This window comes from Centrocercus urophasianus, unplaced genomic scaffold, assembly GCF_019232065.1.
Source record: "Centrocercus urophasianus isolate 14NV4802_14NV808 unplaced genomic scaffold, USGS_Curo_1.0 seq_14, whole genome shotgun sequence".
NCBI classification, from domain to species: Eukaryota; Metazoa; Chordata; class Aves; order Galliformes; family Phasianidae; genus Centrocercus; species Centrocercus urophasianus.
Window position 1 is genome coordinate 43067821 of NW_024884586.1, and position 24045 is coordinate 43091865.

A 24045-nucleotide genomic window follows, 5' to 3' on the forward strand; every position below is an offset into this window, starting at 1 on the left:
ACAATAGTAAGCCAAGCCTTAAGCTGAGTGTGGACATGAAACATGTAAGACAAAAGGCATAACAATCTTATGAATATAAAATCATGTAGTAGGTAGTACGTTTCTTCAAAGAAGGGAGGATGCACAGTTTGTTCCTCCAGTCAAAGTTGTAATTGTTACTCCTTTCCTGGTGTGTTCTTTTGCCATTCAGTTTTGCTCTATCACTTGTGTCCATTAGGAACATCTGAGAGAGAACTGCAAATATGGTTTTCTTCAGATTTCCTCATGCAATTTGCTGAATTCTTTTAATAAATAATGATGCTAAACTTCTGAAATAATATATTAAAAATACAAACCAAAAAACCTAGATGAAAAATCAATATCCAGAAGAACCCTGAATAGGTTTTTCAGGGATATTACTCTGGATTAATGATCTGGAGAGGTCAGTTGCAGAAATAAAAAAGTTCGCTCGGAAAATTGATATCTACTTGAAAATTTATGAGTACAGTGTGAGACATCTGTGTGCTTTCTAGTGGCATAATTAGAGAGAGTGAAATTCTCCACTTCTGCATTAAATTCAGGTTAATACATCAGTATCTCCTAGCATGAGGGAGACTGTGTCCCTATTGGGTAAAATGATCGAGATCCCTCTGCTTTAAAAACAAACATGGAATACAACCCTATTTGTAATTATTCTGTATCTTTTGAATTTACATGAAGAGGTGGAGGAGACAAAAGGCTACACATGTCAACCAGAAGCTTAAACTGCACATTGGTTGTACATTTACAAAGGCAGAACATTGCGCACGTGTTGATGGAGAGAAGTTGGTCCCTGGTGGCAGCTTCTGAAAAACATTATCCTCCAAGGAAAAGAGCTTACAACTCTTCAGCACCTTTGAAACTTTCCCAGTTTGTCGAAGAATGTGTTTATTTATTTAGTTTAGTACTGTGTTAATGTTAAGAGCGCCCAGTCAGAAATGAGGGCATCTCTGTGTGAGGCACTGTATAAATCCTTAAGCATGTCCTTGCCTTGGAGAGTTCATGGGTTGTGTGAGTACAGGGAAAACATCAGACTTACACATCTTGCATTTATTTCTGCTTGTTAACTGTGAACTAATGACTAAGTCCCGTGGCTCTGGTCTCAAGGTGTTCATTCATGGCATTCCATTGAGTGTTTCCTTTTGTATGTATAGCAAACAGCTGTTTCCTAATTTATTTTCTGATGGTTGTAAGTCCAAGAGAAAGGATGTGACTGTTGGTAGCTAATGATCATTATGTCCAGGAAAGTTGCTCGATCTGTTTAATGGCACCATAGTCATTGATTTAAGATTCAGGACACAGTTTTCCATGACAAAGTCCTAATTTTGCAAGTGATATATATGTATATACGTAAAAGCTTGTTTTAAAACACCAACATAGAAATAAATGGTTAACTTGAAATATATTGGATTACTTAGTGGGTTTGGGTCACAACAGAATAGAACACTCCAAGACGAACATGATTTCGCTAGCTGGCTTGTCAAATTGACAGTCATCAATTAATCATTACAGACTTTTGATATAACTGAAACCACATGATTAAAAAGCAAATGTTTAAAAGGGGAATTGAAGGTTTTGTGAGGCAAAAGGGTTTTCCCTATCAGTGGGGAACATAGAGTCCACATGGTTAACAAGAATGCAAATGCAAACTAACCTTTTTTCTCGTTTTGTACTCAAACATAATTTTTTTAAAGAAGTGAAAAGTAATTTTTGCACACATTGGCACTGTATAATAATCAACTGTAAAGTTAGACTTGGAATTTAACTGTAGGTGGTAGCAAAAGTAGTTTCTTGACTCAAATATTTCTGTTACCATTTGAACTTTATAACTGACTATGGGGTTCTGGCTAAAATTCCTGCTAGTCAAAATTAGCCGTGATGAGATTAAGTACTCTGTATTTCTTATGTCAGATGTCAGGTAGACTGGGGGGAGTATTTTGTCCCTTAAAATATACTGAGGTGCTTGCAATATTCCTGTTTTTGGAATACTAGTCTTTTTTATATATATAAATATATATAAATAATATATATAATATCTGTAGCATTGTAATGTTTTATCAGTTGTTTTTTTATTTTGTTTTCTTAAAAAACAAACAAAAAACCACAAAAACAACTAATAACTCAGTAAGCAAGCATCTTCAGGACATGTGGTTTATTGAATTTAGGAAAGGTGGGAATTTCAAAAGTGATTAAGGGAGTTAGCAGTGCTAGTTCTGCTTATGCTGTGTAGAGCTTTTACTCCTAATGATATGGGCACAAACTGACTTAGGCATGGATAACATGGATAGGAGCTTGTAGTATGCTAATGCCTGTGTCTGCACGTATTCATACTCTATGTGGAGAGAAAGAGTGCTGATGGCTTTCCTGAGGGGTGAGTTAATTTGCTTTTATCCAGTGATAATAGCATGCACGCAAGTAGCCACTTGATTCACACCATGGTAAGTTGTGCCCATACTATGTTACTTAAGTACTCTAAAACACCCAACAAATACCAGCCTGTAATACCAGTGTAGAGGCATTTAGAATATTGGTCTTGCATTGAAAAGCTTTTTTAAAAAGTCTTTAGAGAAAGGCACTCTAACAATCCTGCTTTGAAATATTTGTGTTGATAATTCTGATAGTGCTCCAATTTTTTGTTATTTCGATATTTGTAAGTGAAACTTGTTTATATTGGAAATGCATCTTATAATGAATACACAATCTTTGTGTATTCTGCATGAGTTATGTCTTTCTGTTATTTTGAGTTTTTTCTTGTAACTCTAACTTACTGTTTCACAAAGCGAGTGATAGACAGTCAAGCAGAGAAACTGAAAGAACTGGACAAAGAAATCCGTCCCTTCCGACAGAACTGGGAGGAGGCTGACAGCATGAAGAGCAGTGTAGAATCCCTCCAGAATAGAGTGACTGAGCTGGAAAGTGTTGACAAAACTGCAGGGCAAGGAGCTCGAAATACAAGTAAGTGTAAGCTCAATGGACTGAAGTACTCTGCAGTGCTGCAGAAGGAAAAAGGATATCCTTTGAATGCCAATTTTGTTATCATTTTCCTGTGGAAGCATCAGTAATTCTGATTCTTGTGATTCATGCATAGGAAATGATACAGTCACTTCAGTGTTGTGACAATGATTCCAAACTGGTTCTTAAGGCTTAATTATTTTGTTTTCTTGACCCTTCTCTTGATTACAATATTATAATTAATTATAAACACTTTTTGAGCTGATCTTTGAAAGCCAGTAGCTTTCAGCATCTTCTTTAAATGCATTCTCAGTGTATTGAGACATCATTTTCTATCATTTGTTCTCATCCATGAATAGATTAGCATCAGTATTATCCAGCTGAAATGACCTGCTCTGCTATCTGTTAGAGAATTGTATTTGATCCAAAGAATTACTATGAGATGTGCTTGGGCATTAAGGTTGTTGTCATACTTGCTGAATAGTATACATCATATATAAGGGTTTAAATAATAAGGCAAAAGAACTTAACATTTAAATGGATGTGTATAAAACAAACCTGCCTCTCAGTATTGCATGTTGATCAATTTTGTCAGTGTGCAAAGAGTAACACATTACTTCTCATGCTGGGGAAAAGGGACAGCCTTCCCTCCCAAGTAAGTGACCATATAAAGCAGAGCTAAGCTTGAATTTTCCATTCTGTTATCGTGTACTTTAGCCAAGGTAACTACTACACTTCTCAGACAAGTGGAGTGTGAGAAGAATATTTTGAGTAATTGGTGGGTGAAATTCCGTTTGAATTTCAGAACTGCGAGTCCTTCCAAGGCTAATAAGCTACAGATTATGCTACCAAGTATGTTCTCAAAATACAGAAGCCTCTTGCTCACTGGCCAGACAAAATTTTAGATGATTTGAATAGTTTACTCATACTGAATGCATCATTAACACCCACACATGTAACAATCCTAATTAACCTAGTTTCTAGCTGGCAAACTATTGGCAGTGGAAGTTGTTTCAAAGGTGACCATATGTGGCTTGGTTTTTGGAGAAGAAAATGTTTGTGTATAAACTAACAGTATTGATGATCAATTTTTAAAGTCTTTAGAGAAAAGCCCGTTTTCTTACCCCTCATCCTCTCCATTTTCTAACAGGCATGCTAGAGACACAGCTCAGCAGGCACGACCAGATGCTGAGTGTTCACGATATTCGGCTGGCTGACATGGACCTCCGATTCCAGGTTTTAGAAACTGCTAGTTACAATGGAGTGTTAATTTGGAAGATTCGAGATTATAAACGTCGGAAGCAAGAGGCAGTCATGGGGAAGACTCTGTCCTTGTACAGCCAACCCTTTTACACTGGATACTTTGGCTACAAGATGTGTGCCAGAGTTTACCTTAATGGAGATGGCATGGGCAAGGGGACGCACTTGTCGCTGTTTTTTGTCATAATGCGTGGAGAATACGATGCATTGCTTCCTTGGCCATTTAAACAGAAAGTGACTCTCATGCTAATGGATCAGGGTCCGTCTCGGCGCCACTTAGGAGATGCTTTCAAGCCAGATCCAAACAGTAGCAGTTTCAAGAAGCCAACTGGAGAAATGAACATTGCGTCTGGCTGCCCAGTCTTTGTGGCTCAAACTGTTCTAGAGAATGGAACGTATATTAAAGATGATACTATTTTTATTAAAGTCATAGTGGATACATCGGATCTACCAGACCCCTGACATATGGTCGGGGAGGCAGATTAAACAGAAGACAACTCCATTTGGGGGTTTTATATCAGTTTGTCTTCAATCAGAGGTCCTAAAGCTCACAGAACCACCTTGTGGAACAGATGGAAGAGTTTGAAGGCATAACTGCATAGGGTCCAAATGAGAAAGTAGCAACACATTAAGAAATCATACCATGGTGTATTTTTTAATAGAACTAGCAACACTTAAAACTCTGAAGAATCACTTATCCCTCATGAGGATAATGATTACGGTCAGAGAGGATTTCTGTTTTGTTTTGTTTTGTTTTTAACTTATTAATGATCTAGTCCATTGGAGGTGAAAAGACATATACAGTATGTGCTGAATAAATTACTGACTTTTATTTCTTTAAGCTAGAATACAAAAATACATTCACATGTGGGCTAGCTGGAAATTGTCAGCATGTTAAAAGAAGAAATGAAGTAATGTTGCGATTATATTATTTGAAAAAACTGAGGTGCAATCTTGTCTGAAATATAGTATATTGTCTTTTTAAGGCCTCATCTGGTCTCTGTTTTAATAATTACTTTGTAAGAAGATCTTGGAAAAGTATCCATGTCTTCTCAAAAGTATCTGAATCAAAATCATATTTTTATTTAAAGTTCTATTGTTACAGAAAACATTTTATTTTAAAACTGTTGATAGACTGATATTTCTTGGAAGAAAAATAGAAGAAATCAAACACTGGTTATCACTTGTGATAGGAAAAAAAACTATTCAATTCTGTTATTTCTCTTTAGAAATGTAAACCTACAATATATGTCGTAATTAATGACACTATTTCAAAATTAAGGAAAAATCACTCATGGATGCTGTGCATCATTATCAGATTTATAATTGTTTTCACCCTAAAATAGGGCATTTGTTGAACTTTGGAGTTCTAAACGGAATCCTGTACAGTTTTTAAAGTTCTGCCCCATGCTTTCCAATCAAGCTATATATGTTGCAAATTATGCTGTCAGCAGTATATAGTATTTTCAGTATTGGGGAGGAGGATTAGTGCTGAAAAAGCCTATATGTTTGTTCCGTACTAGCAGCCATTGCTTCTTAAGGACAGATCAGCCATGTCTTAATACAGTGATGGTGGCTTGCATGCATACATGTGCCTTAGATGTGCTGTGCTGCTTATAAACCATAGCTTTTTATTCAGATTAATTCTGATATCTGAAATAGTAGTTTAATTGGACTTCAGGCATAATGTTTAGCCTTGACTTCAAAGCCCTTAGGCACCTCGTGGTGTTCCAAATACAAGCCAAAACCCATTCCTTTGGCTTTGGGAGCTTCTGTGGCTTGGCCGTGGCAGAATCCGCTTTACACAGGTGCCAAAACGTTATGCTCAGTGCTCCTATGGAGCTTGGACTAGGCAGTCTCCATGGCCAGCATGAAGGAGGGCGACATTTTTCCTCTAATGCCTGCGGTCGTAAGGTGGCATCACTTTAAACAGACTCATCTGGGGAACTCTGTGGGGCTGTGAATGTATGTGCTCATGACAGCTTTTCTAACAGGGAATGCACGGCCTTCTTTATTCTAACAGCCTGAACTTTAGTGGAAAGCATTTGCTAGCACTGAAACATGCTGATTGCAACCTGCTGTGTTCATCTGCTTCTATTTAATAGTCTGTGACAAGCAAGTCTAGTGACATAGCCTGACTGTGGTGCTTTTTAAAATCCAGGAACCGCTTAAGTAGAGCAGGCTTGCACTGCTGTGGTAAGCCTGTGTGGGCTCGAAAGAAGATGGTGCATCTTAGTCTTTATAATGTCAGGTTGTATCAGCTTTCTGCTTTTTTGAGGCATAGTCACAATTTTTTTGTCTAAGGTGCAGTTGAGTTCATGCCTTTGTATTTCAGCTTGTCTTTGCTGTTGTCTTTTTTGGCTGTGCCTTCACACACAGTGCCTGCAAGAAGTATTTATGAATATACAGTGCATGCTAAGTGGTCTTCATGGGTTTTCCAGGCACCTGCTAGAATACTGCCTGCTGCTGACCATCACGATCGTCAGTAGCAACTTGTCTTCCTTTTCTTGCCTTCCATTGTCCAGGTACTGTATTCCCTCTATGGTACATAGCTGTCAACAGGTGCAAGCTAAAATATGGAGGCACATGCTAGCATTTAATTTCTAGCACACAAGGAGGACGTTCTGCACAAGAGATAAATATCTATAGATATACCTGCATCTATATCTCTAGATATAATTCAATGGCACTTGCAGTTTTATGCAGGCTGCATAAGCAAACCCATCGCTTATGCTTTAGGGCGAAGGTTCGCTCGATTCGTGTCATTTCAATAATTGTGAATGCAGGCAGCTGAGCTTTTGTGTTTGTGCATCACAGAATTTTACTGAAAACAGGATTCCCAAGTGGAAATGTCCAAAGGACTCTCCTCCCATTGCTAATGCATGTCTTGCAAACTTAAATGAAAACGTTTGGCCATCTCAAAACAGTTTATATCCTGTTTCAATCTGGGACTTGGAGGAGATTTCTAGTATAAGCAGGGCCCAGCATATTCTGCAGATTTGTGACTACAGTTTCCAACTCCTGTGACAGAATTGCGCTTTTAAATCCAGGCTCCGAAAGAGGAGGAAAAAAGAGTTTCCAGCCTTTGTGACTGAAAGAGGACTTTGAAAAGTGTATGCTAATAGGGAAGTCTTCCTGAGTGTGCACACAGCCCAAACTAGTAGCTTTAAGAGATCTGAATGTCTCCTCTTAGCGGGATACTGACTCAGAAACTTCAGAGAGAAGTTTAAATATGAACACTGCTAACTATCTTAATGCCGATCACTGTAGCAGAAACATCAGTCACTGTTGTTATTTCACAGATCTCTATGCTGCTTTCCACATCTCCCAAGTGCCAAAAGCACCAGCTGCCAGAATCTTCAGCTTCACTTGGGCAGCTTTTATAATGCAGTAATGTGCTATCGATATAAAAATATTTTTGCATATATGCTTTTTATCACAGTTAATAAAATGGAGGCCTACTGCACTTTTTAAAACTTCGTGAAGCTGCCAGAGAATTTCCAGTTTGACAACCCTGCGTACTGTGAAATCCGGGATCTCGCTACACAAACGTACACACCGCCTGCTGTGGGATACCTGAAGCCTTGACTGTAACACTCCTCTTTCCGCAGAACTCACAGGCTGTCTCTGCAGAGTTCTTACTTTGTACATAGGAATCTGTTTCCTCTACTTTCCAGCAAGGAGTATGTAGCATTTTGTGATAACAAGGCCGCTGTATATTCTCTAAATTGAAAAGATACCTGGTGCTTTACTCAACACTTAAAATTATTTCGATTTTTCTTCCATCATTTAGATGCCCTTTATGGTTTTTTAAAAAATTCGTATTTCTGACCCAGATATCCGAGGTTTTCAGGGTCAGTCTATCCTAAATAATTAATGGAGAAATGCTCTGCCCCAGATGTTCCCTGGAGTCCCTGGCTAACCCATGTGGTATGCCATTGTCACAAGGGGTTCCAAAGTATTTGTACTACTGCAAACAGCATTTCTTCAACAGTCTTCTTTTCCCTCTGCTTAGTAGATCTTAGCAGCGCACAGCTGAAGTCTCTAGCTGGTATTCTTTCTTAATGATGACACTCCAAGTGATGTACAAGCCTCTTTCATTTCCAGCTTTCTGAAGGGAGATGCCAGTGTGTGAGAATCTGGATGTTGCCCTTTTTGTGCGCCATTCAGCACAGCGAGTGTGCATCTGTTACTTAGAAAGTCTCGAATTCTAAACAGGATGAAACTATTCCAGTTTTAAGGCCAACTGTGATTATTATGATTGACAATGTCTGCGTTACTCCTCTGATCTAATTAAAGGGGTCTTGTTTCAGTTACTGTCTACATGATACACCTTCAACTGCTGACTACGATATGCAATGTTGATTTCAGCCTCGTACTGTAAATGTTCTTCACAGAGAGAATGTGCAATAGGAAGATAGGAAGGGTGGCATAATTTTGATGGATAAAAAAATGTTGTGGGTAACACGCTCGCATTCTTATAAATATGAAATATGGTTTATTGCCTTTTCCAATGGGTTAACCCGCTTACAAAAGTTGAAGATACATGCCTGTTTTTTTGTGCCTGGTGAATTTCTCAAATGCAGAGATAGTAGCGATTTTTGTTAGCTGCGGTTTAAGTGTTGAACCCATGAGTGTCAGGTTGTGATTGTATTGCTCGTGTTTCTCAGCTTGCCACAATTTTGGCTCATTGAGTTGGAGTATAAAAGGCACCACCTATTTGTATCTGTATTCCATCACGTGGGTCAGGCATTTCACCAACAATGCAAGGTTTCTGTTATTTTTGTTCTGTTTTCAAAACACTGGTGCTGTTTAGAGAAGCGTTTAGGGAGTGATAAGAAAAACTGCCTGAACCACAGAAGAGTGAGAAGCGTTACTGCAGTATTGATGCCTTGTTATGATTTAACTATGCAAATATACAAATAGGTGAGAGGGAAAAATTCTTGGGTTGCATACCTGATCTCATAGTTTTTGCTCTTTAAAGTACTCATTAGTTTGTAGGTACATACGTATACAAACAGACATGCGTGCACACATATATGCAAAGTCTTTTTGTTTTTCTTTTTAATGTAGAAGTGATGAAACAAAACCCTTTCCCCTCAAGTTCTACCTGATCGAATATAACTTGCTCCTGCTGGAGGAGGATCTGGGCTAAGGGAGAATTTTGGATTCCCATCGTTCATGTCTGAAGTCTTGTGTATAGCAAACAAGCCACTTACTGACTGGGAAAATGAGCAAATTGTGTAGCCTTTCTGGAGACCTTGGAATGTCACTTATGACATGTCCTTCCTTGTACTCAGCTACTTAGGAGATTTGTGCATTTGAAACAAACATAAAGATGGGCAGCTTGTTAAAGGCAAATTCACTCTTTTTAAAAAAAATAAAAAAATAGAAAACAGCTGGACCCCTTCTTAGAATTCCTATCCCATTCAGTCAATGCCTCTATGTTCTGATTGACCTAGAAATCATAGCTACTGCAAAAAAAAGATCAATTCTGGAATTCAGTCTGAGAGTAGCTTTTTGTGCTGTGTACAGGGCAGTAAGCGCTCTGTATCTGCAAACATTTTCTTATAGCAAGTACTATTCCTCTTCTGGAAAAAGGAAATTGAGGCTGAGACATGATTTGCCCAGAGTTGTGTAAGGAACCTCCTGGAGCTGAGGCTAAGGGGAAGGATCCAGTTCTGTAGGGTCATCTTCCAATCACTAGGCTCTACTCTTAATACATTTGCCTTTTAAAGGAACTGAAAACGAGTTGACATACCTTAAAGGCCCACATCAAGACAGTAAGGGCTAGAATACAAGCTGTCGTGATTTGGGGTTGTACACGGATGGCAGCCTTTGTGTTGCTACCAATATGGCTGTGCTTTGCCCAGCCTGTGGAGTGGAAGGCCAGCACAACGTGTTGGTGTGAATAATTGCAGCAAATGTGTATCCTGCTCTCTTTGTTCAAAAATACCAACAAAGTCTCTTGATTCTCTTCTCAACAGGAGGGTGAATGATACCATTTTGCAGTGGATTAATCTTGGTTCTGCTAGCCTGTAGTGTGGCTGACCATTTCTTTCTTGAGGTTTGTTTTCTCTCCTTTTCTTTAAACTGAAATCCAGAGGGCTTACTTGTTCTTTCCTGCCTCTTAATCCAGGCCTTTCTGAGAAGCACCAGATAATGAAGGTTGTGGAAAACTGTGGAATGCCAATTCAGGGACATCTTCTTGAGATTTAGAAGAGTAAAGATACATGAGACGTAAAGGATCTGACTATTCCTATTTCCCTTCTAATTTATGGGCAAGACTGCAGCTTCTGTCTTCCATTTCACGATCTCAGTGTAGATATTAGGCTGTGTTTATTTGTTTTATTTTTTTTTCTCTCCAAGTTAGGATTAGTTCCTTAGGGTTCAAATGAGTTCTAAATTTCACAGAGGAGCACCTGAACCAAAATCCTGGATCCAAACACCCCGGACTTGATGTGACATTCATATCTGGATCCCAACTCTGTAGCTTACTAACCTACCCATTCAGGGTTTGTTGTCTCTGTGTGGTGTTTGTGTTTTTGGTCCTTTGGAACTAAACTTTTAATTTGGTTGCCAGTTCTGCAAGGACTTTTTAACTTCTTAGCGATGCCGGTGTTCACACGCTCCATTGCTGGCAGTGTGAGGCGTAGTGATAAAATTTGACTCTGTCTAAGGGTTACTGAGATAAACCAGCATTATCATTCGTAAGGGTCATTTTCTTGCATAGTGTTCTGAGCTTTGGATTTGAAAATAGCTCACGTCTGAAAGGACACAACTTCCAACTATGACCTGCGTCACTGGCAGAGAGTTGTATAATCTGTACTTGTGGAATGGGGAGGTACCAGCTTCCATTGTTGCTGATGCACCATGTGATCCACCTACCTTTTGGTTCTCTTATAGCTGATGTTTGGTTGATGTATTTTTTCAGTTTTATAGGAAAAATAAAAACAAAACGGGAAAGTTCCGGATTTTTTCTACAAGCTGTAAAACTCCAATGATTTAGTGGTGACTATAGAGCTGTGAAAAACACCCCATTATGAGGTGATGGGCTGAAATTGGGTCCATATCTCTTAGACAAGGAGGATAACCTTTAAGATGCGTGGAACAACGTAATAATTGGGAAAACTAAAGCTGACATTTGTTTCCAAGAAATTCTGTAAGAAATATCTATGGGAAAGACATCAGTGATCAAGAATAATGTACAAATTAACGTGTTTTTTGACTTGTGTAACCATCTCTTTAATCTCATACTCTTCAGTGAACGGTACACTTGTGTTCAGTTTTATGATCAAAAACAAAGACCAAAGAAGGCCAACCTCATTTGATTGTGTATATTCTGCCTGTCTTAATTATCAATAGCTGTAAGGATACAGTGCAAGTGATCTGGTAACCAGTGATTCTTGTCCTTTTCATTTAGGGGGGAAAAACAATTTTAAAATGTATAATTTATTGCTCAGCAATAACCATGTTGTTAAAATAATAATAATAATAATAATAATAAACTACAACAACAACAAAAAAGAATTAGCAACATGTCTTAATTTCCCAATAGCATTATTATATGTTGTATTTCAGTTTACTGTATATTGTGTTTTTGTATTTATTTGTGTTTGGAGGTCTTGCTATGTCTTTTTGTGTTCAAATGCTAATAAACAAGGACAGTGCGTAAGAGTATAGAATGCAAAACTCTGAAATGCTAAACTGTGTTACTAAAGGAAAAATAAATCTAAGTAGGAAATCATTTTTAAAAAAAACCCTAGTGTGTTGAATTTGAATGATTGCTGTTGCCTTGCAAGCAGGGTAAGGATGCATCACTTCTGTGTTCCCACAGACAGCACGGCTGTTCAGTGCTTTACACCTGACAGGCCTTTATCACGACACATTTCTTCCTCTTCTGAGGAAAGCTGCTATAAATGTTATCAGAGCCCTACTTTGCATGCAGTAACTTGGTTAGAACAAGCCAGGCAATGGTGTTCATCCTGCTGTCACCATCGAGAGTGCTCAGGTAAGCAGAGTAGAAATAATTGAAATGCTTTTTCATGCACTTGTTCCACTGCTTTTTCCAAAGAGGCAGCTAAAGGAGAGGTGCTGCGGTTTCGATGTCTTAAGTGGAGATTGTTGTTGTTATTCTCCAGTGTCGTTTGTGCATCTTTCTTTCCTCTGCTCGGAAATGTATTTCAGGGCTGTGTGCACGTGTGAGAAATGATGTATCACAGTGCAGTCTGTATCATTCCATGGGGTTTGGGAGGGGCCAAAGCTGTGCCATTTCAGCTTCACAGGAGCAGTGCACAGAGCGTCTTTTCTGTTCTATGAGCATTACTGATGTAAATGTGGGTTACCTTCAAGCAGAGCCCTCTTGAGGAAGAACAGTCTTCACTATCCCCAGAGCTCATCCCAGTTCTTTCTTTGGTGCTGCTCGCACTCGGTGCTGATCCCCTTACAGGATAGGTGGAGAAGCAGAAAACTGCTTTAAACTTGAAGGCAAACACTGATTCTCTCCTAGCATCCCTGCTCCTCTCCCAGCCGTGGATCATAATTGCAGTGATCCATTACTCTGTGCCTGGCAAGAAGAAGGTTTTATAGATGCATTTTCCTGCTGACAGGTAACAGAAGGCACCTTCCAGCTTTATGGCATGATTTCCTCAGGAAGGCAGTGCATTACCTCAGTGACAGCAGCAGCGTGCCAGCTCTGGAGAGCTGAACAGCAGGTGACAGCAGGGCAGAGAGCTCTTGGTCTGGTCTCCAGAGGGTGCTGTGCAGACGTGCACATTGTCCAGAGCTAAGCGGGTGCTGGGGTCATCCTCTGCAAGAATTGCAGGGGAAGTTTTTAATTTCTTTTTAATGCTTTCCGGCATTTCAGGCCTTGGGTTTGAGTACTGACTGGTGAAGATAAATGTTTTTGAAACTTCTGGCTTCCTGCCCTTACAGATGTTTTTGAAAACTCCCCTGCTCGCCAGGGCAGCCTGCTTCAGCGTGATGAAGTCCTGGAACTGTTTGAGGAAGGAGGAAATAGCTGGTGAGCAAAAGAAGTGGTGAAAGAGGTGATTTCCCCTTCCTTCCCCAGTGCACTCATTCCATGAGTCAGGTGTGTCACTGTTTCCTGCCCTGCTGGCTTAAACCCTGAGGGCTGTCACTGTCTCACAGTGCCTGGTTTTATCTCCTGCTGCACCACACCTAAACAGGCGCTGCCCCGGCTCTCCTCTCTCACCTCACTCAGTGAATGTGTGCTCCTTCGGGAAGTTGGCAGAACTACCAGAACCAGAGACCTGTGGTGGCTCAGTAAGCAAACCAACAAAGCACTTGTGTTGTGGCTATTAATTTTCCAGAAGCAGGGCATGGAAAACACCCCAGGAGAGACCACGGTGTAGAAATACTGTAGGTCAGGCAAACCGTAAGCTCGCATGGCACCGGGGGAAGGCATGTTCATACAGCTCTTTGAAGTGGCCACCAGAGCCACATCTATCAGTAGTGATGATAGAGCATGGTTACTGCTCTTGTGTGTCCCGAGGGCTCCTGAAAATGGCAAATGGCCCGTGGCCCAAACTGGAAGACAGTGGGAGAGCTGAGATCCTATGGCAAAAGTGGATGAAACTTCATAGGAATGGCTTTTTCCATAGGGACTGTGAATTGGATTAAGAGATGTTTGGCCACGACTGGTGGTAGTTACAGCTGGTAAAAACTTGTGTTTTGACAGCATGGCTGTGCTGATTAGAGGCAGGAGTTGTTTGCAGACTTTGCTGTGGCACTCAGCTGCTGCTTTGTGCCAACACAGCAGCTTCTGCAGCAATTATTTAGATCAGCCCCAACTGATGAAAACATGGCATCTGTCTGAGGGAGGCTGATGAGATACCTTGCAAAGTGCCTTGTGACATCACCCAGTGGGAACACAGGTGATGCTTGAGCTAGTCCCCAGTTATTGCCCCCTTAGCAGGCATCTTAGGATAGAAGGTGGAGGCTGGTAAGCGCTGCCAGTCCTCAGGGTCTATAAAGAAATCTTATCTGAGCTCAGGGGCTAGTTAATGTGTCCAGCAGGGCTTTGGCTCAGGAGTGGAAAAACAGGCTGGGGCGCTCAGATCCCAAATCCACAAATAATTCTATAGTTCTATAATCATCCCTTGCCCACATGCAGGGAGCCCTTGATCTCCTTCTTGTGACTCCAAGATAAGCAAGTGCAGCTTCAAGTGGCTATTGGCATCCCACTTGTCCTTCCTCCTTGAGCCAAAATGGCTGCTTCACCATCACCCAAGCTCAGTGTTGCTCTTCACCAGTGACTGTGGAAAGAGCCAGTGCTCCTCCAGCCTTCTTGCTGCAGCACAAGGCTCCACTTCCTCTTTGGAAAGGCTCCAGTCTCCTCCTGAGCACTGGGTGCAGGTTTGGGTGCCGCAAGATAATGACTTAAATGATTTAAAGTCATGAGAGTGTTGAAAATGAAGGTTTTGAAGATGGGGAAGGATCTGGGATGGAGAGCAAGGTGTGCGAAAAGTTGCTGAAGTCCTTTGGTTTGCTCAGCCCAGAGCACAGAGGGTGAGGGGACACCTTACTGTAGCTTGCAGCTCTGCACAGGGAGTGGAAGAACAGTGCTGAGCTCTGCTCTGTGTGACAGTGACATTTAGAGGGCTGTGGCGAGTTGGGGGCACGTCACCTACCTTGGGGGTTATTACTCACAGCCATCAAGCACAGCACTGAGCTCCTTCTCAGCCAGGAAGTTCCAGGGCTGAGGACTGTCATGGCAGGAGAAGCACCTCGTGTTGCTTATTTCTGCTACAGACTGCGACTTGCAGTGAGAAGGGATGTGTTTGTACAGCAGGGAAATTCAGAGGCATAGTGTTGAATGGCTAAAGGAAATGGTGCCTCTGGCACCAGCCAGCAGCTCAGGCTGCCCAGGGCCCCATCCAACTTGGCCTTGGGCACCTCCAGGGATGGGGCACCCACACCTTCTCTGGGCAGCCTGTGCCAGGCCCTCACCACTCTTGTAGTAAATAATTTCTTCATAATATCTAATCTAAATCCACTCCCTTTTAGTTTAAAGCCATTACCCCTTGTCCTGCCACATACCCTTCTAAAAAGTCCTTCTCCAGGTAGTCAGAGCCTGTGTAAGAAAGCACGCTGGCTAACAGCAAGGAGTAAAACTGCTAATCTCCAGGCTGGGTCAATAGCTCTCATTTCTGAAGATCAATTTCTGCTTCCTTTCATCTTTGTTTCTCTCTGTGCCTTTGCCTGACCCAAAGCTCCCTCTCACTCAGCCCCCTATTGCGCTGCCCATTCCTCTGGCTCAGGATGGAGCAGAGAGGTGGGGACTCCAGTCCCAGAGAGAAATGCAGAGCAATTGCCAGGCTGTTCTGTCCCTAGGTTTCTAGCCATCATGCAGCAGTGAGCAGCTGCCTCCAAGTCAGGTTTTTCTGGGACCTTCCACCTGCTCCACATGTACTGCAGAATGCTGAGGCCAAGGATGAGTGTGTGCCCTGCCCTCTGCACACTGCAGGCCTTCCTTCAGGCTGTTACTGCCAAGCATCTTAAGTGCATACATCTTCTGCCTTTTAAACTAGAGATTTCAGTGCAGCCAGCTTTCACCTGATGATCCCTGGGGAGTGATTTGTGAGCAGTAATGAGCACAGGAGCCTTTCACCTCGAGGACATCTCTTGGCATCCAGCTCCCTGCGCAGAAAATGCTGACTGTATTTGGGCTCGTGCCCAGGCTGGGAATGCTGCTCATGAGCTTCTTTGTTTGGCAAGCCTGTGAGTGATGCTCTGCTGGGGGTGAGGATGTGGGGATGGGCATTGCTGACCTCCATGGGGCACAGTCCATCACATCTCTGCTCTTAGGCCTGTGCTCACAGCATTAAGATTTTGGGAGAAGTGAGAGGTAACGGCTCCAATTCTGGAGACACCCAAGGTCAGGCTTGGCAGGGCTCTGAGTACCTGACTGAGCTGTAGGTGACTATTCTCATTGCAGGGAGTTGGACTGGATGGCCTTTAAGGGTCCCTCCCAACTCAAATGATTCCATGATTCTATGTCCAAGAAGCAGTGGGTGGCTTCATCAAAACCCTCCCCATCTGCAAAGGCTGTCTGGAGACAGAGATGGAGGGGAAGGCACTCATCTGCAGATCTGGGGTCAGTGGGGACATTGGGGAGGGGAAGGTGGGGACCTTTGTCCCCTCACCACTGGCAGCTTCAAGGAAAGCAGTGTGGGGCTGTGTGGCGCATGACTGGTAATGAGCAGATCAGCTGTTGGCCAAAGTGCAGTTACACATTGTTGCTTGAAGCTGCTCTCCTCCATCTGAGCTCACTGAAAAATACACAGAGGCTGTTATTAGTAATTATGGGGTTGTTATTAGTAATTATGGGGTTGAGGGTACTGCTGGATGCAATGGCTGTTTGCTTTCATCCCCTGCTGCTGCCCTCCCTTCTATATCTCACTCCCCAGAGGCTCCTTTAGGCTCCCACAGATTGCCAAGGACATGGGGAGCTTGGGAGAGGAGCTGAGAGCACAGTGGCTGCTGGGACTGAGCAGGGCTGAGGTGGGTGCTGGGGAGGGCTGCTTCCTGCACCGTGTTCCTGCACCACCTGCATGTGTGCTGAGCCCATCACGTGTCCAGGATGGTCCAAGGTCCGGCCGGGAAGGAGCTGTGCAGGCAAGTGCTGCAGCGACATGGGGAACAGCCTGGCTTTCCTCCTTGGTGTCCTGCAGCTCCTTGGTGAGTATTGCCCAGGGCCGCACTGTGTGGAGAGAGGAGTGACTGAGAGATGACTTTCCCATTTCCTGTGTGCTTTACCAATTGTTTTTCATAGGAGAGCTGTAGGCTCTTGTGGTGTGTTTGTGTTGAAATAGCAAAATGCATTTCAAACTGGGCAAAGCGAAGGATGGAGGCGAGCTCGGGAGCCCAGGCTGCAGTGTATGTATGGCCCTGCTGCACCTCTGCAGCTCAGGTTTTTCTGGTCCTGCCTGAAGTCTGCAGCTCTGCACTGCAGGATCTCTTTTCTGTTAAATATGCATGCTGCTTTGATGTTCAAGGACTGCGCTTCCCTGGAGACCAGGCTGATTAAATAGCACGCTGATATCTCCCAGGCTGTGGAGGGTGCAGGAATGTGTCAGTGCAGCTGCATGAAGAAAAGAGGGTATTGCAGGAGTGGGTTAACCTCTGCAGCCCTGGGACCCCGGCTCTGAGATGGGCAGCACATGGAGCAGGGCTCACTCCACAGCACATCTTGCAGCTGTGGGAGTATGAGGTATGCAGTGGGGCCTTTCTGCCAGAGCTTTAGTAGAGTCAAAAGGACACGAGTCCATAGCATGGACAGAGCAACCCACATTGACTTTTCGGAGTCTTTTCCATTCTGAAGCTCTATTCAACTCTAAGCCAGCAAGGACCTCACATCGATCCTAGCCTTCCTTCTGTTAATGACAACTTGCTCTTGCTGTTTCTCAGGAACCCCCCCATTCCCCCTTCCTGAGGCAGCTGGAAACCATCTCTGCTGTCCCCCTGCTCCCCCCTGTCCAAGCTCCTTGTGGCTGGGCTCCAGCACCTGCTCCTGTGTTCTGCCTTTCATTCAGGTTAAATACATATTGTTTCCTCTTTTTCCTCTTCATTCAACCGTGGTTCTGCACAACGAATGGTCTCAGCAGAGCTGCTGGCAGACTCAGCCACTACAAATCTGCAATTATGTTCTGAAGTGATCATTGCACACTGATAAAGCCTCTGCAGTGCTGCTTAGCACAACCAACAGATCTCCTCCCATCTTTGGGACTCACAGAGCTCAGGCACTCTGCAGTGCCCCTTCTCCATCAGCCATGGCCATCCAGACCCCCCCCCCCCCCTCCTGGCCTGGGGTCTCCTCCCCAACCCAACATCCAGCACCCAGGCGACATTCCTGCCTGCTCCTCCACCAGATCTGTGTGTATGCTGTATTCCTTCCTCCCTCCTTCCCTCCTTTCTTCCTGAAAAGATTAAGCATGTTGAGAGGGAAAGTTTTTGCTTTTCTTTTTTTCTCTCCCCTCACTTTTCTGTCTTACCATTCATTCATCTGAATTAATTGACTTTAGGCTGCTCGAGGGGCTGGAGCAGAAAGCAACCTCCCCTAGGGCTGATGTCTGGGCAGGGCACCATGAACAGGTATCACACTGCACCATCATCATGATCCTGTGAGCCTGTGGGGGTGGTGCTGCTGGACACCTGTGTTTCCAACCTCAGGCTTTTGGGCACCAGTGCTGCTGCTCCGCTGAGCCCCAGATGTGATGCCAGCCAACAGTTTGTGCTACACATGCCAAGCATGTCAGGGGAGGGTCAGCTGGTGTTAAGAAAGGGTTCTGCACCAGAGGGCGATGGGTGTGGAACAGGTTCCCCAGGGCAGTGGATACAGCCCTGCCAAAGTTCAAGGAGCATTTGGATGATGCTTTCAGGCATAGGATTTGGATTTGAGGAGTCTTGTGTGGGGGTAAGATTCAGACTCAGTGATCCTTGGGGTGACCAACATGATGGTGAAGGCCTTCCTTCACGTCCCTCAAAGCCTAGTAGGTCACCTACCTGTTGCCTCAGTAAATATGGATGTTGCCACTGCAGAGCCATGGGAGGAGTAGGAGATGAAAGCGAAGTCACAGTCTTGATGCCCCAGGTTTGAGGTGGTGCTATGGTGCAACACACAGCTCTGAATATCACAAGTGTGGCTACAAACCCCGTCACTGGCTGTGATGTCCTTTGAGGTCTGGTCCATGCTGGGACGTTACTCAGTCAGTACTGGCTCACATTTGCTTCCCTGCTCCTCCTAGCTGCCACCATGGCTGCCTACAAGAAGTGGATTCCCGACACCAATTTTGAAACGGCGTCCAACTGGGATAAAGAGCGAGTCCCGTGTGCCAGAGACACAATTCACTTTGAGAAGGACAAGGTATCGGAGTGATATTTTTATTCTTTCTGATGACATGAGGCATGCAGAAGGCCCGTTACCTGCCCATGGAAAGCATGCTGAGGCTTTTTATTTTTGCTCTCTTTCCAGGTGGTCTCAGTGTTTGTCAGGTCTACCCACGCGCTGACGGACATGGTGAGCAGTGCACGGCTGGGGGTTGCTGTGGGGGAGGCTGTGGTGTGCAGCCCCTGTGAGTTCACAGTCCTCATGTGCCGTGATCCTGTCTGACCACAAAGGAGTCAGAAAATCGTTAAGGTTGGAAAAGACTTGTAAGCTCATCTATTCCAGCAGCCCGTGTGCACCAGTACTGCCAAGTGAGCCCTGTCCCTAAGTGCCAGCCCTACCTCCCCTTGAACACCTCCAGCAGCAGTGAGAGCAGTCCGTGCTGGTTGGCACTGCACAGAAATCAGCCAGGAGCAAAATGATCAGTTCCAAGATTCTGTTTTCATTTTGGCAAGTAGGGAGGAAATGCCCCCTCCCCCCCCCCCCTCCCCAAAACACTTTCTCTAGAAAGAAATTAACTTTTCCTCTGGGATGGAAGGAAAGAGCCCTGCCACACAGCTCTCTGCAGCAGCTTGCTCATGGCACAGCTGGTGTGGAGCAAGCACTAGCCCTGGGCTGAGGCTAAGTGAAGCTGGCAGAAAAGCATTTTGAAATGAAAACAAACCATTGTGGGAAATCCCAAAACGTTGCTCAAGAAAATTCCTTTCAAATGCCATTGTTTTCCTGATTTTTCTTGTGAGTTATTAACCCGGAGGCGGTGAGACAGGCACAGGGCTGTGCTGTAATGCATGTGGTGGTGCAGGCCTTGGCTGCACCATGCCAACACCCAGCAGTGTCTCATCCAGCAGGATGGGACCGTGGCAGAGTTTTCTTCTCTCAGTTTTAGACTCAGCAGAAAATCAGGTTTTGCTCTTTTATCGGCCATTAAATACAAATGAGCCCTTGAAATTTATGTGGTGTAATTTGTTCGGGCTGTCTTCCCCACTAATGGTTTTGATGCTTTAATAACGCCCTGCACCGCATTTAATCCCGCTACAAATATTTGGAGGAGTTACTTTATTTGTACGGCATTTAAAATATGAATTTTGGAAGGAAAGAATGTACTTGGGAAACGCATGCGAATGTAATGTAATAAATGATGTGGAATTTACCCAGAGAAGAAAAGAGCAAAATATCACTCCAGTAGATTTTATTTTACTTACAGATGAATGTATAATATTTCTAAAGTACTTTCATCAGAGGACTGCAAAGTGCATAATTGCAAAGCAGCATTATTCACTACATTATTAGCCTTTCAAAAACAAGCTAAAGAGCCAAAATTAGAAAGCCCCAATGCTGGCCATGTGCTGGGAGCAGAGGCAGAGCGGCATCACACCAAGGGTGGTACCTGTGGGTGCAGGGCTGGAGGCCTCGGCTGGGTGCTCAGGGCAGGTTTCCTAGCAATGATGGGTCAGTTCAGGGCAGCTGAGTGACACCAAACTCCTCCCTGTCATCGGTCAGGCTGCCATTCTGTGCAGCTCATTTAGCAGCGCTTCTTTGCAAGCACTGCTGCTGAGCATCTGAACTGCAAGTGGTGGGGGAGTCAGTGTCCTGAAGGTGATTCCAGAATTCCAGAACTGTGGAGATGTGGCACTGAGGGACGTGGTCAGTAAGCATGGTGGGATGGGTTGGGGTAGAATTGGGTGACTTTAGAGGTCTTTTCCAACCTTCACGATTTTCTGATTCTAAGATTACCCAGCTTGCAGCTCTCTGCTCTTTGGAGCATCATCATTGGCAAGGAGCTGTCCCATCAATTTTCCAGGCGTTGTTATGAATTTTTTTAATTTCACCTCCACCACCTCTCTCTCTCCCATGTGCTGCCGTACTCTGTGGTCACCAGGTGATAAGGAGACTGCCAAGATGAAGGATTTTACAAAATTGAAATCAAGCACCTGAGCTGTTCTGCCACTTGTGGAGACGGCATGAAATTGGGCAGTGGGGTTGTTAGGAAGCAAATAGATTTGGAGGCTTTTTGCAGCAAGGCAGAGCTGCACCTGTTCATATGTTGGCCTTGCCGCGCTGGAGAATTAATCACTTAAATCAGCAGGAATACATTAAGCTTTGGAGTCGCCATGGAGATGCTATACAGCCTTTGGCCAAAAAAAAATAGGAGCTTGATGTTTGCTGTGGTATCACAGGAGGAAATTCATGGCTGGGGAAGGGGCTTGGCTTTCATTGACTTTCATGAGGACGGGGCCAAACATGCAGGGGATGCAGGGATCTGGTGCATGGTGGGCAGAGGAGTGGTAGGACGGTTCCTGTACTGCTTTGCCATGCACCCCATGTCCACTGTTGCCTTTTGCACAGCTGCTCACTGGAGATGAACCCCGCAAGAACTGCAGCCTCCAGTCCTGGTGATGCCCTGCATCGCTCCCTGGGAACAGCTGTAAGGATCAGGGCCTGCAGGGTCACAAAGCCCACTTCCCTCAGCTTTAGGGGAAGGCTCTTTGTTGTCCCATTTGACGCTTGTCCCTAATTCAACTACAAGCTAAATCCAAATCCAGCTTAAATGTAAGTGACTTTGAAGCATAACCATCACTATTAGGCTGGATTTTCCATGGTCTTTAGCTGCCTAAAATTGCAGATAAATATTTAGTAGCTTCCAGAGAAGCCTGAAGGTAAATCCACCAAAAGAAAAAAGAAAAAGAGGTGCTCAGTGCAGTGATGCTTAACGGGCCAGCATGTCACTGGAAGTCCATGACCCAGCAAGGAGCCCAGCACCCTGAGCGCCGCTGGTGGCCGCAGGGCAGCTCTGTGTAGTGCATTGGGTTCTGCTGTCCAGTCCAGCTGCACCACATGGTGTGTCTCACACGAGTCCTGGCTCAGTGCTGGCCAGCGGTTGCCCTTGGGAGCAGGGCTGATGTCGCTTTCTATTTTTGGGGTGCAGGAGTTGGGTTTAGCCAACCACGTGGGCAGAGCAGCCTCATTTAGTGCACACAGTCCAGGGGTCAGGGCACAGTGTGAGCATCACCCTTCTGCTTGCTGCTTCTCTCCAGCTCGGGGGAAGAAACACCTATGTGCTGGGCATCTCTGTGCTTTCAGCCTCCAGCACTCATTCCAGAGCCTCCGAAGTGCAGCTGCCCCAACCCTGTCCCTGCTGCCCAGACAGGAATAGGAATGTATGGGGCACCGGGGTCAGACCAGGACCTCAGTTTCCAGCTTTGTATTTTTAGCTGCCTAATTGTGAGAGCAGAATGTACTCGGCTTTGCTGCAGGATGCTCCCGCTTGGTTCCTGGCAGAGATTGATCTTGAAATGCCAATTGCTCTCCGGGGGCGCTGGCTCTAATGAATCGCAATGGTTTGTGCTCATCCCAGGCACCACGCTGCCCTCCCCCTGCTTCCGAAATCGCAGGAATGCAGGTTCAGGAGCCCCAGAGAAGGAAATGTTTTCCCTTTTCCTGAAATGAAGGTAAAAAATGTCATGGCAGTGCGTGTGTGGCAGCACATCATTACAAGCCCGAACCCTGCAGGCTGTTCTCCAGCAATGCTGTCGCTGAAAGTCTGCCTGAGGACGAGGTGCGATGGAGCAGCGTTTTGCAGCCGTCCGTGCCTATAACTGCCTGAGAGCATTTGTTGCTAGCAGTAGGAGGAGCCTACAGAGCCTGAGGTGAGCAGAGCGTTGTGCTTTGGGGGGCTGGGTGCCACAGCACCAACGGGGGCTGGTGGCCAGGTGGGTTCTGGTGGCCAGGATGCTGGAGCAGCTCTGGCTCTGTGTTGCACCTCCAGCCGCTCTCCTGCACTCTCTGCCCTTGACCAAGGAGAGGAGTTGAGAAAAATGAGCGGAACTAATCCAGAGTAGATGTGTCAATAGCCCTAAGCTTCTGTTTGCAGTCTGCAGCCATAGCTCAAGTGCCTCGTCCTGATGCACACTCCCACAGGTGCCAATGCTACACGTATTCAGTTGCTGTGGGCGCTGTGTCTTTGTACTCATTTGTTGGGCAATGCAATGCAGATGCTCCCAATGTCCCCTCATCCCTCTGCCCAGCCAGCCACGCGTGCAGGCAGTGGGCACAGGGACTGCTTCACCAAAAAACAAGGGACCGAGTGATGAGCAGACGCAGCAGGGGAACCTGATCCTGCATTAATGAGAGCACAGCTGCACCACTGCCACATGGCCCTGCCTTGCAGGGGGCAGGCGGGGACATGTGCAAGGACAGCAGCCAAGTCCTCATTAGCTTGCAGGGGTTGATGCCACAGTGATGATGCCCTGCTGGCACGCTGCTCTTCCATGCCCTGTCTGCTGCTGGGGGTGAACATAGATGAGTGAGCTACTTGCTTCTAGCCAAGCGGTGATGCTGCGATGCTCCAGGCCCAGGAGTGAGGCAATAGTAAGAGAACAGCAGGATGAGGCTGGGCCCAGCAACATTGGGCTGGGAAAGGAGCTGAGGATGCAAGTGTGAGCTTCATCCAAGAAGGAGAGCGGGCAAAAAGAGCCTCTAAGGAATTAAAGCTGCCCTGCCTGCCTTCTGCCTGTCCACCTGCTATCTGCAGGCTGCAGACGCCCAGCAAAGCAGGAATTTAAGAGGTGATGCAGAAATCCACTTTCTCCAGTGCTGATGCCTTTGGTGGGTGATGGCACACATCCTGTGTGAGGTGGCATAGTTCATTACTGGAGCGGAGCTGGGGTATGCCAGAGGGTGGTTAAAAGCCACATGCTCAGGTCTTTGCTGTTTGATGAGAAGAAATACAGGTAGTTCTGCAGAGAAGAAAAGCAGAGGTAGCTTTTGCCTCATCTTCCTCTCCCTCTCTTTTGCATTTCAGCAGTTTCATTTTGCTTCTCAGCAGTTTCATTTTCACTTACAGGTTAAGGTAACAGGACAGCAGCACGATGCAGGGATTGCACGTGTTGGCTGAGAACTGGGAGGGG

General features: G+C 44.8%; 2 protein-coding genes across 7 annotated transcripts in view; both read left to right on the forward strand.

Moving 5' to 3' along the window:
- TRAF3 (TNF receptor associated factor 3) overlaps nucleotides 1-11975 on the forward strand; it is a 69266-nt gene extending 57291 nt beyond the window's left edge. For all 6 annotated transcript variants that reach the window (XM_042814104.1, XM_042814108.1, XM_042814109.1 and 3 more), the window contains 2 exons: nucleotides 2799-2973; nucleotides 4121-11975. In XM_042814104.1, coding sequence (XP_042670038.1) covers nucleotides 2799-2973; nucleotides 4121-4692 — 747 coding nt within the window. In that variant the 3' untranslated portion in view covers nucleotides 4693-11975. The remainder of the gene's footprint in view (nucleotides 1-2798; nucleotides 2974-4120) is intronic.
- Nucleotides 11976-16824: 4849 nt separating this feature from the next.
- The window catches only part of AMN (amnion associated transmembrane protein), a 17181-nt gene continuing 9960 nt past the window's right edge, over nucleotides 16825-24045 (forward strand). The window contains exons 1-3 of the mRNA XM_042814770.1: nucleotides 16825-16932; nucleotides 18999-19117; nucleotides 19226-19270. Coding sequence (XP_042670704.1) covers nucleotides 16887-16932; nucleotides 18999-19117; nucleotides 19226-19270 — 210 coding nt within the window. The 5' untranslated portion in view covers nucleotides 16825-16886. The remainder of the gene's footprint in view (nucleotides 16933-18998; nucleotides 19118-19225; nucleotides 19271-24045) is intronic.